Below are 13,879 nucleotides of genomic sequence, written 5' to 3'. Positions count from 1 at the left end.
GTGTGATATCTATTGTAAATTATACAATAGCTCAGAAACTGGTGAATTCTCGCAGCGTACAGTGCATGCCCTGGGGGGGATTCAAAAGTTTTCATTTTAGACCGGACAGTATAGTCCTCCATACAGTATTATGGACACCACATAGTCTGTTCATACAGTACGATGGGCCTCATATTGCTTCATACAGTATAATGAGCCCCATATATTGCTCCATACAGTATAATGAGCCCAGTATAATGCTTCATACAGAATAATGTGCCCAATGTATTGCTCCATGCAGAATAATGGGCCTCATATAATTCTCCATACAGAATAATAGGCTCCACATAATGCTCTGTACAGAATGAGCAATGCTCCATATACAATGCTCCATATAATTCTCCATACAGAATAATGGGCACCATGCATAAAAAATACAGTACTCAAATACTTGCCTCTCCTTTACCACAAACTGCAGCTCCGGTCTCCTCATCTCCAGTGTCTTCAGCCTATTCTGACTCTGCACCACTTAGTACAGAGGGTTCGCTGTAGTGATGTCATCGCATCCTCTGCCCTGAGATGTCAGAGAGTCAGAAGACGTGGAAGGGACTGGACCTGTGGCAAGTGGGGAACGAGGGGAGGTGAGTATTTCCAACAGTTTAAAGCAAGGGGGTTGGAAGGGGCCACAGAGCGCGTGTCTGTGTCCCTGATGGTGAGTGGGCCCCCCTCTCGCTTAGGACCCCGACCCTTGCCCCGGTGCATCGGGTGATGATGCTGGCCCCGCTTGAACTTCATCATGTATCATACATGATTTCTGTGACTTTATTTCTGATAAATAATTTGTGAGTACTATAATTTAATCTGCGGAATTAAAAAAAATCTTTTTTTTTTATAATCTGTTATCGCTATAAAGATGCCACTTTTTTGTTCCCATCCTTTAGTAGAATATTTTGTGGTATGCAATTTGTTTTCTTTTACAGCGAACCTACCTACTTCGATGAGAACTGGCTAAACAGGATAAAAACTGATGTGGGAGACAATTGGAGGCTGAAGGTACAGTTTTTTGTAGAATGTGTGTTTGTGCTACCTCTTCCCCACATTACACGGATGTTTGTCATGGTACTAACAGAGAACATCTTGAAAAGTAATCTTATATTCACCGCTTGTCTGATGCCACGCTGTGCTATACTAAATTATACAATAACTACGTGCCAATATTAAAGAGTACTTTACAAAAAGGAGATTTTTTGGCCTAAAATTGAGAAATAACAGACTTTTCAATATGTGTGATGACAGTTTTCATGATTCAGCAACGAACTGTGTGTGTATATAATATGTATATAGAATATAAATATACATCATTTCTTCTATACCCATGCACACACACATTATAAGTGCATGGTTAGGATTTCACTGTCCAGGTGCGTTCAATTGGGCCAATCTTGGCTCACTAGCGACACTGACCCACTAGTTAGAATTACGGTAATTTGGCGCTCGTTTACCGGATTGTTTACACAGTCCAAGCACTGATGTACACAGAATGGCCATTAGTATGAGCAGTCTGTCCCCATACAGCATCTTGTTGTCTGGAGCACATCCCCTCTTTTACACGGTGAGCTGCAATGACTATAACAATACTTTTTATGCCGCCTTAAATTATTCCGTCACCCATTGGGCGATTACTGGTATCAAATGTTTAAACTGGCCAATAATTGTGAAGAAGCTAATACTAATTTTGATCAGAATTATCCTACGTCGACCCAAACAGAGGATACGTTTTGTTTAAGGCTATGTGCACACGCTGCGGATTCTGCTGCGTTTCCGCAGCGTTTTTGGCCCTGCGGAACCGCAGCAGTTCCGCAGACATGGTACAGTACCATGTTAGCCTATGGCATTACAAATCCGCTGTGCTCACGCTGCGTTTTTTTTCCACGCGGTTTTGCTGCAATTCTTTGGGCGGATTCCACAGCGGTTTCACACCTTTAACATAGTAGAGGTGTAAAACCGCAGATAAACCGCAGGTCACTTTACCTGCGGTTTTACCTGCGGATCGGCGCGGAAATACCCGCAGGTGAATCCGCAGCGTGTGCATGTGCACATAGCCTAAGGATATTGTTGCATGGAACTATTTTTGTCCCAGGCTCCATTATCTGGTTTCTGCGCCACTAGATCGAATTTTACGGTGTATATATAGTACAAGATGGTGGCCTGATTCTATCGCATTGGGTATTCTAGAGTCTCTGTTAAAATAAAAAAAGTTATATAATCACCTTCCGACGGCCCCCGGACTCTCTCTCCTCTCCATGCTCCCGGCATCTTCCGGTCCCAGTAATGCTTTGCGCGAAACACCGCTGATGACATCGCGCTCACGTGAGAGTGACGTCATCTCCGGCCCTTCTCGCTAAGCATTACTGGGACCGGAAGATGCCGGGAACGTGGTGAGAGGTGGGACAGAGTCCGGGGGCCGTCGGAAGGTGAGTATATAACAATTTTTTATTTTAACAGAGACCCTAGAATACCCAATGCGATAGAATCGGGCCACCATCTAGTGTATTATACTCCTGTTACAGCCAGAGCTGCAGTCACTGTTCTGCTGTTATCTAATGTATTGTACTCCAGTTACTCCCAGAGCTGCAGTTACTGTTCTGCTTTTACCTAATGTATTGTACTCCAGTTAAACCCAGTGCTGCTGCCACTGTTCTGCTGTTATCTAATGTATTCTACTCCAGTTACTCCCAGAGCTGCAGTCACTGTTCAGCACTTGAAAGGTTATTAAACTTCTTGAATGTGGTTTTGAGTAGAGTTGAGCGAATTTTTCAAACTTCAGTTCCGACTACGATCGGCGGCAAATATTGTTTTTGCATTATTCGCCGAACACAGACAGACGCCATTTGAGTCAATGGAAGTAGAAATGAGCGAATAGTTCGGAACAGCTCATCAAACCTAAAATTCTGCACAAGTAGGGTACACATTTGGCAAATTCCGATACGGTGGCAAATTCCGATTCGGTGACAGACTCCAAACATATTAGCTCAACTCTAGTTTTGAGTACCATGAGAGGTTCAGTTTTTAGAATGTGGTCACTTTTGGGTATTTTCTGTCATATAGGCCCCTCAAAGTCACTTCAAATATGAGGTGGTCCCTAAAAAAAACAATGATTTTCTAAATTTTGTTGTAAAAATGAGAAATTGCTGGCCAACTTTTAACCTTCAATAATGTCCTAACCAAAAAATTGTTTGTGCTGATATAAGGTAGACCTGTGGGCAATGTTATTTATTAACTATTTTGTGTCACATAACTCTGATTTAAGAGCATAAAAATTAAGAGTTTGAAATTTTTCTTAATTTTCGCTTTTATTTGTGGGACAAAAAAAAAATCAAGTCATATCGAACAAATGTTACCACTATCATGAAGTACAATGTCACAAAAAACAGTCTCAGAATCTGTGGGAACCATTGACGCTTTAGAGTTATTACCTCATAAAGTGACACTGGTCAGAATTTTAAACATGGTCATGAAAGTGTAAATAGACCGTGGAGGTATTTTTTTAAATATCATTTATTTTTAAGTAAAATATGATAAAATAACTAAAATATTTGATATTTCCACTTATAAACACTAGGGAGAGCATCTGCTGACATTTTCCATGAAAACCTACTGTGCAACTAGCTCACATTAAGAGTGCAGTATATATGGGCAGGGTCTCCTCTCCTCCCCTTTTGGGTGTTTGCAACAGGATAATAAAGGATGAAGTTTAGGATCACAGTCCAGAGCCATTTTGTTAGTGACTGTAAAGTGATACTGACAAGTAGACATTGTCACCAAGGACTTACAGCAGCACGATTTTTAGTTCCCCATATAGTGCTCCACAGTATAAGGTGCCCCATATAGTGCTCCAAACAGTATAATGGCCCCATATAGGGCTCAATACAGAATAAAGCCTAGAATCGCAGTCAGCGCCATTTTGTTGGTGACTGCACTGATCTACACATGATCTATTAAACTGAAGGAACAGCGACAACAGGAGCGAGATGGTGACTTCATCCATTGGAAAGTATCAGGGCTGCGGCGGTGAAGGTCCAGGCACGGTTATTTTGTGTAGAGTCAAAAATGTGAGGGGAGGATACATGGAGTGTCTCCACCAGCCCCCTCATATAATAATAATAATTAATTAATTTTTATATAGCACCAACATATTCCGCAGCGCTTTACAGTTTAACAGTTTCAAAACACAAGTCATAAGTAACGTTAACAATGCAATAATTAAAGCAAAATAAGACTACCCTGCTCGTGAGAGCTTAGAATCTACAATGAGGTGGGGAGATGCAAAGTACAGGTGTGTATTTACAATTGTGTATTTACAATGATGGTCCAGCCATCTTGAGGGCGTGAGGGATGGATGGAGATAGTGAATGGGCTACACATGCACACTTACACATATAATGACTTTGATTAGTGAACGTGATAGGCCGCTCTGAACAAATGTGTTTTGAGGGAGCACCTGAAACTATGCAAATTGTGGATAGTCCTAATTTCTTAGGGTAGAGCATTCCAGAAGATTGGCACAGCGCGGGAGAAGTCTTGGAGTTGGAGGTACGGATTAGTGCAGAGATTAGTCGAAAGTCGTCTGCAGAGCGCAGCAGTCAGTGAGGCCGATAGACAAAAATGAGGGAGGAGATGTAGGGGGGTGCTGCACTGTGGAGAGCTTTGTGGGTGAGAACAAGTACTTTGAATTGGATCCTATAATAAATGGGCAGTCAATGTAAGGACTGGCGAAGAGCGGACGTGTCCGAGTACCGATTAGCCAGATAGATGACCCTGGCTGCTGCATTAAGTATGGACTGGAGAGGGGATAGTCGAGTAACGGGGAGGCCAATTAATAGAGCGTTGCAGTAATCCAGGCAGGAGTGGATCAATGCTACAGTGAGTGTTTTTGTTGCTTCCATGGTGAGAAAAGAGCGAATTTTAGAGATGTTCTTTATGTGTAAATGGCAAGAGCAGGCAAGAGATTGTATATGGGATGTGAAGGAGAGATTGGTGTCAACCATAACACCCAGACAAGCGCGCCTGCTTAAGGGTGTTATTGTGGTGCCACCCACAGAGAGGGAAATGTCAGATTTAGGGAGGTTAGTAGACGGCGGGAGGAGAATTTCCGTTTTGGAGAGGTTGAGTTTCAGATAGAGAGCAGACATGATGTTGTAGAGTGCGGCTAGACAGTCACTGGCGTTCTGTACTACAGCGGGGGTAAGGTCAGGGAATGACGTATATAGTTGTGTGTCATCAGCATAAAGATGATACTGAAAGCCAAATCTGCTGATGGTCTGTCCAATTGGGGCTGTGTAGAGAGAGAAGAGAAGGGGACCAAGGACTGAGCCCTGAGGTACCCCGACAGCGAGAGGAAGAGGCAATGTCATGGAGCCAGAGAACAAAACACTGAAGTGCAAGGGAGTGCAAGTAATATTAATAAGATTATTATGGTTTCGATATGAGGTAGGGGTTGATGTTGGGGGATGGTGGACCAGAGTTGGGGGAGATGTCCCCTGAAATCAGTAGGAGGATAAAGAGCAAATAGTTGGAATTGTAAGTAGTTTTTTTTCTGCAATGTGTTTGGGCAAGATGGGCTGAGGTTTCTCAGGAAGGTGAGGAGTGCATGGGAGCTGTTCATGGGAGAGGGAAGTATAGAGGGGTTGATGTGTAGGAGTTGTGATGGAGGGGGGATGGGGTGGTGAATGTGGATGCAAGGGAGCACAGGAGGATAGAAATAAAGCAGATGGTTAAAGGGGAAAGCAAAGTGTGGGTTACCTGATTCCTGCCCTGACTAACTGCTATGGATAACTGCCGTTTTCTTGATGCTTTGCTTATGGGATGCTTGCATGCTGCACCCCACACTGTGTGCTTCCCCTTAGGAACTACTACATATATATAGGCCACACTACAGGGTCAGGAGAGTGGGATTGTGGGAGCTGGTTTGGGATAATTTGGCAGCTGGGGCCAGCACACCAGGGGGTGGTTAGATGATCAAAGGCACTAGACCAGGCTGCATCTATATACTATAGCACCTTCCACCTGATAAGATCTAGAGGCCCCAGTCATGGATATAAAGCAGTAGGTGTTAAATACAGATATTCCATGTCTCACTCATCCCTCCCATATTCTATGTCTCTTCCCCCTCATATTCTCTTCACTGTTGCAGTCCTAATACTCATGAAATGCTGCTACATCCTGATTCCAAAGGGTGACGACACCACCATTGCTACAGTGTCGGAGATAGGATCGCTGTCTGACTGCTGTCTACTTTGCCCAGGGGCTGCTGTATTTGCAGCTTGTAAGTGTCATACAGCGATTCTTACACACCTGCAAAGTAAATTGTTAGCCCCCAGTGGCTGCATTAAAAAATTTATAAAGGAAAAACCCAAGAAATTTAATTCGGTACAATATTGGTTCAAACTACATATTTTGTAAGATTTTTATTTTTTAAATATAAAAACATGGCACCTTCCTTTTACACTTTGTTCACATTTGCCCACTGGCTAGCAGACAATTATTGTAGGTTGTATATCCTTTTTAAAAAAGATAACTACATATTAGCTGTGATTCCTAAACCCTCACTCCAATTAGGATGTGAACACCCTCAAATTAAAGCGGAGTCTGCACATGAGCCCATATTGATTATATAACTGTATCCTGAATAGAATATCTTTTGGTAAAAATGCCAAATCTTGTGTCACTGTCCAAATGTTTCTGGACCTCACTGTATTTCTGATCTCATTTTCTCCTTTTAGATCAGTAACCTGAAGAAGATTTTGAAAGGTATTTTGGACTACAATCATGAGGTAATTACATTGGAAAGCTGAAGACAGTGACGTGGCTTGGATTTATATAATGAATAACCGCTATTTTGCTCAAAATGCATTTTTGTCATGTATTAATCAATACATTTTTTTTTATATTGTACTCTATATTGTACTTTTTCCCTTTGGGCAGCACGGTGGCTCAGTGGTTAGCACTGCAGCCCTGCAGCGCTGGGGTCCTGGGTTCGAATCCCACCAAGGACAACATCTGCAAGGAGTTTGTATGTTCTCCCTGTGTTTGCGTGGGTTTCCTCCGGGCACTCCGGTTTCCTCCCACATTCCAAAGACATACTGATAGGGAATTTAGATTGTAAGCCCCATCGGGGACGGTGATGACAATTGTGTGCAAACTAAAGCACTGCGGAATATGTTAGTGCTATAAAAAAATAAAGATTATTATTATTAGTCTATTAGACATTGAGGCTGGTTTTCAGGTCGCAGGTGTGGAATAGCTACGCCACTAGGATGTGGGCACACATTGTCGTCACCGTCCCCGATGGCTCACAATCTAAATTCCCTATCAGTATGTCAAGGACAACACCAGTTGACTACTGCAGCTTCAGCAGGTGCAATCCTCCAGTTTTCATCCTTGAGAACCCCTAATATATATGTCCAGGCAGAGAGGCGACACTTCAGCAGGATTGTGTACTGTTAAAATTGCCTTTTTCGTCTGTGTAAACAAAAGCTGAGGTTTACATGGACCCAAAAGTTCCATCTTCCGCTAAATAATCCTGTCGGGAGTGCGGCCTCTTTTTGGAAAGAGAGGCACAATAATGTATTACTAGACTTGCTATCACTCCATAATTGTTTGTTGCGTGATCAAATAGAAACTCCCAATAACTTGAGTCTTACTGTTGCTGAATCATGTGCGTGATTTAGGTCGTCTTCATACTCTCACTATTTTTCTCTCCAATGCTTTCAGATTTTGGGACATCAGATAAATGATTTTGCGCTTCCAGATGTTAGTTTGGTTGGAGAGCATTCAGACGCATCCGAACTAGGAAGAATGCTACAGCTTATTTTAGGCTGTGCTGTGAAATGCGAACAAAAGCAAGGTAATCCATGTTTGTCTTTATTGTCCTTTGATCTTATTATAAGTTTAACCCCTTCCTGACATGCGACGTACTATCCCGTCCACGGTACCCGGGCCCGTATGACCGTGGACGGGATAGTACGTCTACCGCGATCAGCAGCACCCACGTGGTGAGCGCCGCTGATCGTGGCCGGGTGTCAGCTGATTATCACAGCGGTCACGGACCGCCCCCGACACGTTAACCCCTTGCACACCGCGATCAAACATGATCGCGGTGTACCGGGAGTTAAAGGGAAGCATCGGGAGGGAGGGGGCTCCCTCGGTGCTTCCCTGAGCCCCCCACGGCAGCGCAATGTGCAGCGCTGCTGCAGGGGGCTCCTATCCTCCAGGCCCCCGAATCCAAGATGGCGACGGGGGCCTTCGGGGACCTGAGGAAGCTGGCTTCCTCAGTGCCTGCAAAGCGCAGGCAAGAGGAAGTCTTCTTCAATGCCTGTGACAGATTGCTGATCTGTCACAGTGATCTGTGATGTGACAGATCAGCGATCTGTCACAGGACAGTGATGTCCTGGGACTATGTAATAAAGTAAAAAAAAAAATGAAAAAAAAATGTAAAAATAAATTTAAAAAAATCGCCAAATTAGAAAAAAAAAAAAAATATTCCCTCAATAAATCCATTTTTTGGAAATAATAAAAAAAAAAACAATAAATGTACACATATTAGGTATCGCCGCGTCCGTAATGACCCGCCCTATAAAACTGTCCCATTAGTTAACCCTTTTAGCGAACCCCTTAAAAAATAAAAATAAAAAACGAAGCAAAAAATGATTTATTATCATACCGCCAAACGTCATCTTGTCCCGCAAAAAACGAGCCGCCACACAGCATCATCAGCGAAAAAATAAAAAAGTTATAGCTCACAGAATAAAGCGATGCAAAAATAATTATTTTTTATATAAAATAGTTTTCATTTCATAAAACCAACAAAAACATAAAAAAACTACCTAAATGAGGTATCGCTGTAACCGTACTGACCCGAAGAATAAAACCGCTTTATCAATTTTACCGCACGCGGAACGTGTAAACGCACCCCCCAAAAGAAATTCATGAAACGCTGGTTTTTGTTCATTCTGCGTCCCAAAAATAGGAATAAAAAGCGATCAAAAAATGTCACGTGCCCGAAAATGGTACCAATAAAAACGTCAACTCGTCCCGCAAAAAATAAGACCTCACATGACTCAGTGGGTCAAAATACGGAAAAATTATAGCTCTCAATATGTGGTGATGCAAAAACTATTTTACAATAAAAAGCGTCTTTTAGCGTGTGACAGCCGCCAAACATAAAAACCGCCATAAATATTAAGTCAAACCCCCCGTTATCACCCCCTTAGTTAGGGAAAAATAATAAAACTAAAAAAAAAGTATTTATCTCCATTTTCCCGTTAGGGTAAGGCTGTGTGCACACGCTGCGGATTAGGTGCGGATTCATCCGCGCGGATTTTGTAAAATCCGCAGGTGAAGCCGCAGGTCAAAAGACCTGCGGTTTTACCTGCGGATTGCTCTGCGGTTTTGTCCTGCGGTTTTTCATCTCCTCAATAGAGGAGATGGCAAACCGCAGGAGAATCCACAGAAAGAATTGACATGTCAATTCTTTCTGCGGATTGAAAACCGCAGATAATCCGCGCGGAAAATTCCGCACCGTCTGCACTGCGGTTTTTGATTCCCATAGGGAATCATGGTACTGTACACCGCAGCAGAAACTGCTGCGGGTCCGCAGCAGCCAAAACCGCTGCGGAACCGCAGCAAAATCCGCAGCGTGTGCACACAGCCTTAGGGTTAGGGCTAGGGCTAGGGTTAGGGCTCAGATTAGGGTTAGGGGTGTGTTGGGGTTAGGGTTGGAGTTATAATTGGGGGTTTCCACTGTTTGGGCACATCAGGGGCTCTCCAAATGCAACATGGCGTCTGATCTCAATTCCAGCCAATTCTGAGTTGAAAAAGTCAAATGGTGCTCCTTCCCTTCCAAGCTCTGCCAGGCGCCCAAACAGTGTTTTACCCCCACATGTAGGGTATCAGCCTACTCAGGACAAATTGCAAAACAATTTTTGGGGTCCAATTTCTCCTGTTACCCTTAGGAAAATAAAAAATTGGGGGCAAAAATATCATTTTTGTGGAAAAAAATGATTTTTTTTATTTTCACGTCCGAGCGTTATAAACTTCTGTGAAGCACTTGGGGGTTCAAAGTGCTCACCACACATCTAGATAAGTTCCTTAGTGGGTCTAGTTTTCAAAATGGGGTCATTTGTGGGGGGTTTCCACTGTTTAGGTACATTAGGGGCTCTCCAAAGGCAACATGACACCCGCAGACCATTCCATCAAAGTCTGCATTCCAAAACGTCACTACTTCCCTTCCGAGCCCCGACGTGTGCCCATACAGTAGTTTTCTCCCACATATGGGGTATCGGCATACTCAGGACAAATTGGACAAAAACTTTTGGGGTCCAATTTCTCCTGGTACCCTTGGGAAAATAATAAAATGGTGACTAAAAGATCATGTTTGTGGAAAAAATACGAATTATTTATTTTCACGCCCGGGCATTATAAACTTCTGTGAAGCACTGGGGGGGTCAAAGTGCTCACCACACATCTAGATAAGTTCCTTAGGGGGTCTAGTTTCCAAAATGGTGTCATTTGTGGGGGGTTTCCACTGTTTTGGTACATCAGGAGTTTTCCAAACGCGACATGGTGTCCGATCTCAATTCCAGCCAAAAACGTCAAATGGCGCTGCTTCCCTTCCGAGCTCTGCCATGCGCCCAAATAGTGGTTTACCCCCACATGTGGGGTATCAGCGTACTCAGAACAAATTGCACAATAACTTTTATGGTCCTGTTACCCTTGGAAAAATAAGAATTGAGGGTGAAAAGATCATTTTTGTGGAAAAAATATGATTTTTTAATTGTATGGCTTTATGTTATAAACTTCTGTGAAGTCCATGGGGGTTCAAAGTTCTCACCACACATCTAGATAAGTTCCTTAGGGGGTCTAGTTTCCAAAATGGTGTCATTTGTGGGGGATTTCCACTGTTTGGAAAAGCCCTGATGTACCAAAACAGTGGAAATCCCCCACAAATGACACCATTTTGGAAACTAGACCCCCTAAGGAACTTATCTAGATGTGTGGTGAGAACTTTGAACCCCCATGGACTTCACAGAAGTTTATAACATAAAGCCATACAATTAAAAAATCATATTTTTTCCACAAAAATGATCTTTTCACCCTCAATTCTTATTTTTCCAAGGGTAACAGGACCATAAAAGTTATTGTGCAATTTGTTCTGAGTACGCTGATACCCCACATGTGGGGGTAAACCACTATTTGGGCGCATGGCAGAGCTCGGAAGGGAAGCAGCGCCATTTGACGTTTTTGGCTGGAATTGAGATCGGACACCATGTCGCGTTTGGAAAACCCCTGATGTACCAAAACGCGACATGGTGTCCGATCTCAATTCCAGCCAAAAACGTCAAATGGCGCTGCTTCCCTTCCGAGCTCTGCCATGCGCCCAAATAGTGGTTTACCCCCACATGTGGGGTATCAGCGTACTCAGGACAAATTGCACAATAACTGTTAGGGTCCTGTTACCCTTGGAAAAATAAGAATTGAGGGTGAAAAGATCATTTTTGTGGAAAAAATATGATTTTTTAATTGTATGGCTTTATGTTATAAACTTCTGTGAAGCCCATGGGGGTTCAAAGTTCTCACCACACATCTAGATAAGTTCCTTAGGGGGTCTAGTTTCCAAAATGGTGTCATTTGTGGGGGGTTTCCACTGTTTTGGTACATCAGGGGTTTTCCAAACGCGACATGGTGTCCGATCTCAATTCCAGCCAAAAACGTCAAATGGCACTGCTTCCCTTCCGAGCTCTGTCATGCGCCCAAATAGTGGTTTACCCCCACATGTGGGGTATCAGCGTACTCAGGACAAATTGCACAATAACTTTTAGGGTCCTGTTACCCTTGGGAAAATAAAAATTGGGGTGAAAAGATAATTTTTGTGGAAATTTAATTGTACCGCTGTACGTTATAAACTTCTGTAAAGCCCTTGTGGGTTCAAAGTTCTCACCACATATCTAGATAAGTTCCTTGGGGGGTCTAATTTCCAAAATGGGGTCACTTGTAGGGGGTTTCCACTGTTTAGGTACATCAGGGACTCTCCAAACGTGACATGGCGTCCGATCTGAATTCCAGCCAATTTTGCATTGAAAAAGTCAAACGGCGCTCCTTCCATTCTGAGCTCTGCCATGCGCCGAAACAGTCGTTCCCCCCCACAAATCAGGTATCAGCGTACTCAGGACAAATTGCACAATAACTTTTGCAGTCCAATTTCTCCTGTTACCCTTGGTAAAATAAAAAAAATTGAACCTGAAGTATTTTTTTTGTGAAAAAAGTTAGATGTTCATTTCTTTTTAAATATTCAAAAAAATTCCTGTGACGCACTTAATGGGTTAATAAACTTCTTGAATGTGGTTTTGAGCACCTTAAGGGGTTCAGTTTTTAGAATGGTGTCACTTTTGGGTATTTTCTATCATATAGACCCCTCAAAGTGGCTTCAAATGTGATGTGGTCCTAAAAATAAAATGGTGTTGTAAAAATGAGAAATCGCTGGTCAACTTTTAACCCTTATAACTTCCTAACAAAAAAAAATTTTGGTTCCAAAATTGTGCTGATGTAAAGTAAACATGTGGGAAATGTTACTTATCAAGTTTTTTGTGTGCCGTATCTCTGTGATTTAAGGGCATAAAAATTCAAAGTTGGAAAATTGCGAAATTTTCAAAATTTTTGCCAAATTTCCATTTTTTTCACAAATAAATGCAAGTTATTTGAATGAAATTATACCACGAACATGAAGTACAATATGTCACGAGAAAACAGTGTCAGAATCACCGGGATCAATGGAAGCGTTCCAGAGTTATGACCTCATAAAGGTACAGTGGTCAGAATTGTAAAAATTGGCCCGGTCATGAACGTGCAAACCACCCTTGGGGGTGAAGGGGTTAAAGATAATATTTATCTCCTCCACATGATCGCAAGTCAGAAAAACCCTAGTTTTAGTAACTTGTTTCAAATTCCTACTTTTTAGATAACCCATTTTTCCAACAAATGTTAACAATCAGATAATGTAAAATTCACCATCTCAAAATTCCATTGGGTCAGAAGTTTAAACACACCAAGTTGACTTTTCCTTTATATTTCTTGGAAAATTGATGATAATGATGTTATGGCTCTAGAAGCTTCTGATAGGTAAATTGGCATAATTTGAGTTGATTGATGTGTATATGTGGCAGTATATTTTGCTGAATCCTGTTTTTGTCTTATATATATATATATGTGTGTGTTGTGAGAATCATGTGGGAATAGTGGATGAGGGCAGGTATATCTCGCCCAGATTCCTTTCCTATGTGGCCTAGTCTGGTCAGTATCTCACCTGCTTACTAATGGATAATGAGAGGTGGATGTTAAAGGATGCAAGGTGGTTGTGTGAGTGTCTCAGCCTGGGAACACAGAGAGCCTGTCTGTGTGAGAGACACACGTGAGTGGAAGCAGTGCCCACTGCAACTGTGGTTTGGCTGGACGGGAGAAGCCCGCCAGTTGGTAGTTAGGTTGTCCATTGTTTAGTTAGTGCCGGACAGGCAAGGATTTGTTTTATGGTTTATTTCCTTTTGCATTGCTTTCACCGTTAATAAACCTGACCCAGGGTCAATTATACACGAACCCCAGCTCTGCGCCTGAGTTTAATGCTGAACGCACGTGACCTTTGACCCCAGCAAAGGCGATCCCGGAGTGTTTTATCACATTGTGGTGGAGAACGCGGGCATCACGTTGCAAGCATGAGCATGGAGGACGTGGTGAAAGCGCTGGTACAGTCCACCGCCGTCCAGCAAGAAGCTAATCGGGTGATGATGGCCCAGCTGAAGGAGTTGGTGGACATGACAGTTACCGATCGTTCGCTTCTCCAGCAGGTGGC

At 42.8% G+C, this 13,879-nt stretch overlaps 1 protein-coding gene across 3 annotated transcripts in view; it reads left to right on the top strand.

Moving 5' to 3' along the window:
• The window catches only part of HOOK3 (hook microtubule tethering protein 3), a 112,290-nt gene that overhangs the window by 15,233 nt on the left and 83,178 nt on the right, over positions 1-13,879 (top strand). For all 3 annotated transcript variants that reach the window (XM_073551340.1, XM_073551342.1, XM_073551341.1), the window contains exons 3-5: positions 960-1,032; positions 6,762-6,812; positions 7,753-7,885. In XM_073551340.1, the coding sequence (XP_073407441.1) occupies positions 960-1,032; positions 6,762-6,812; positions 7,753-7,885 (257 nt within the window). The remainder of the gene's footprint in view (positions 1-959; positions 1,033-6,761; positions 6,813-7,752; positions 7,886-13,879) is intronic.

The sequence above is a fragment of the Dendrobates tinctorius genome, unplaced genomic scaffold, assembly GCF_039654945.1.
Source record: "Dendrobates tinctorius isolate UK_male_01 unplaced genomic scaffold, ASM3965494v1 ptg000175l, whole genome shotgun sequence".
NCBI classification, from domain to species: domain Eukaryota; kingdom Metazoa; phylum Chordata; class Amphibia; order Anura; family Dendrobatidae; genus Dendrobates; species Dendrobates tinctorius.
Note: the sequence above shows the minus strand (reverse complement) of the source record. Positions and strands in the feature narration are given on the sequence as shown.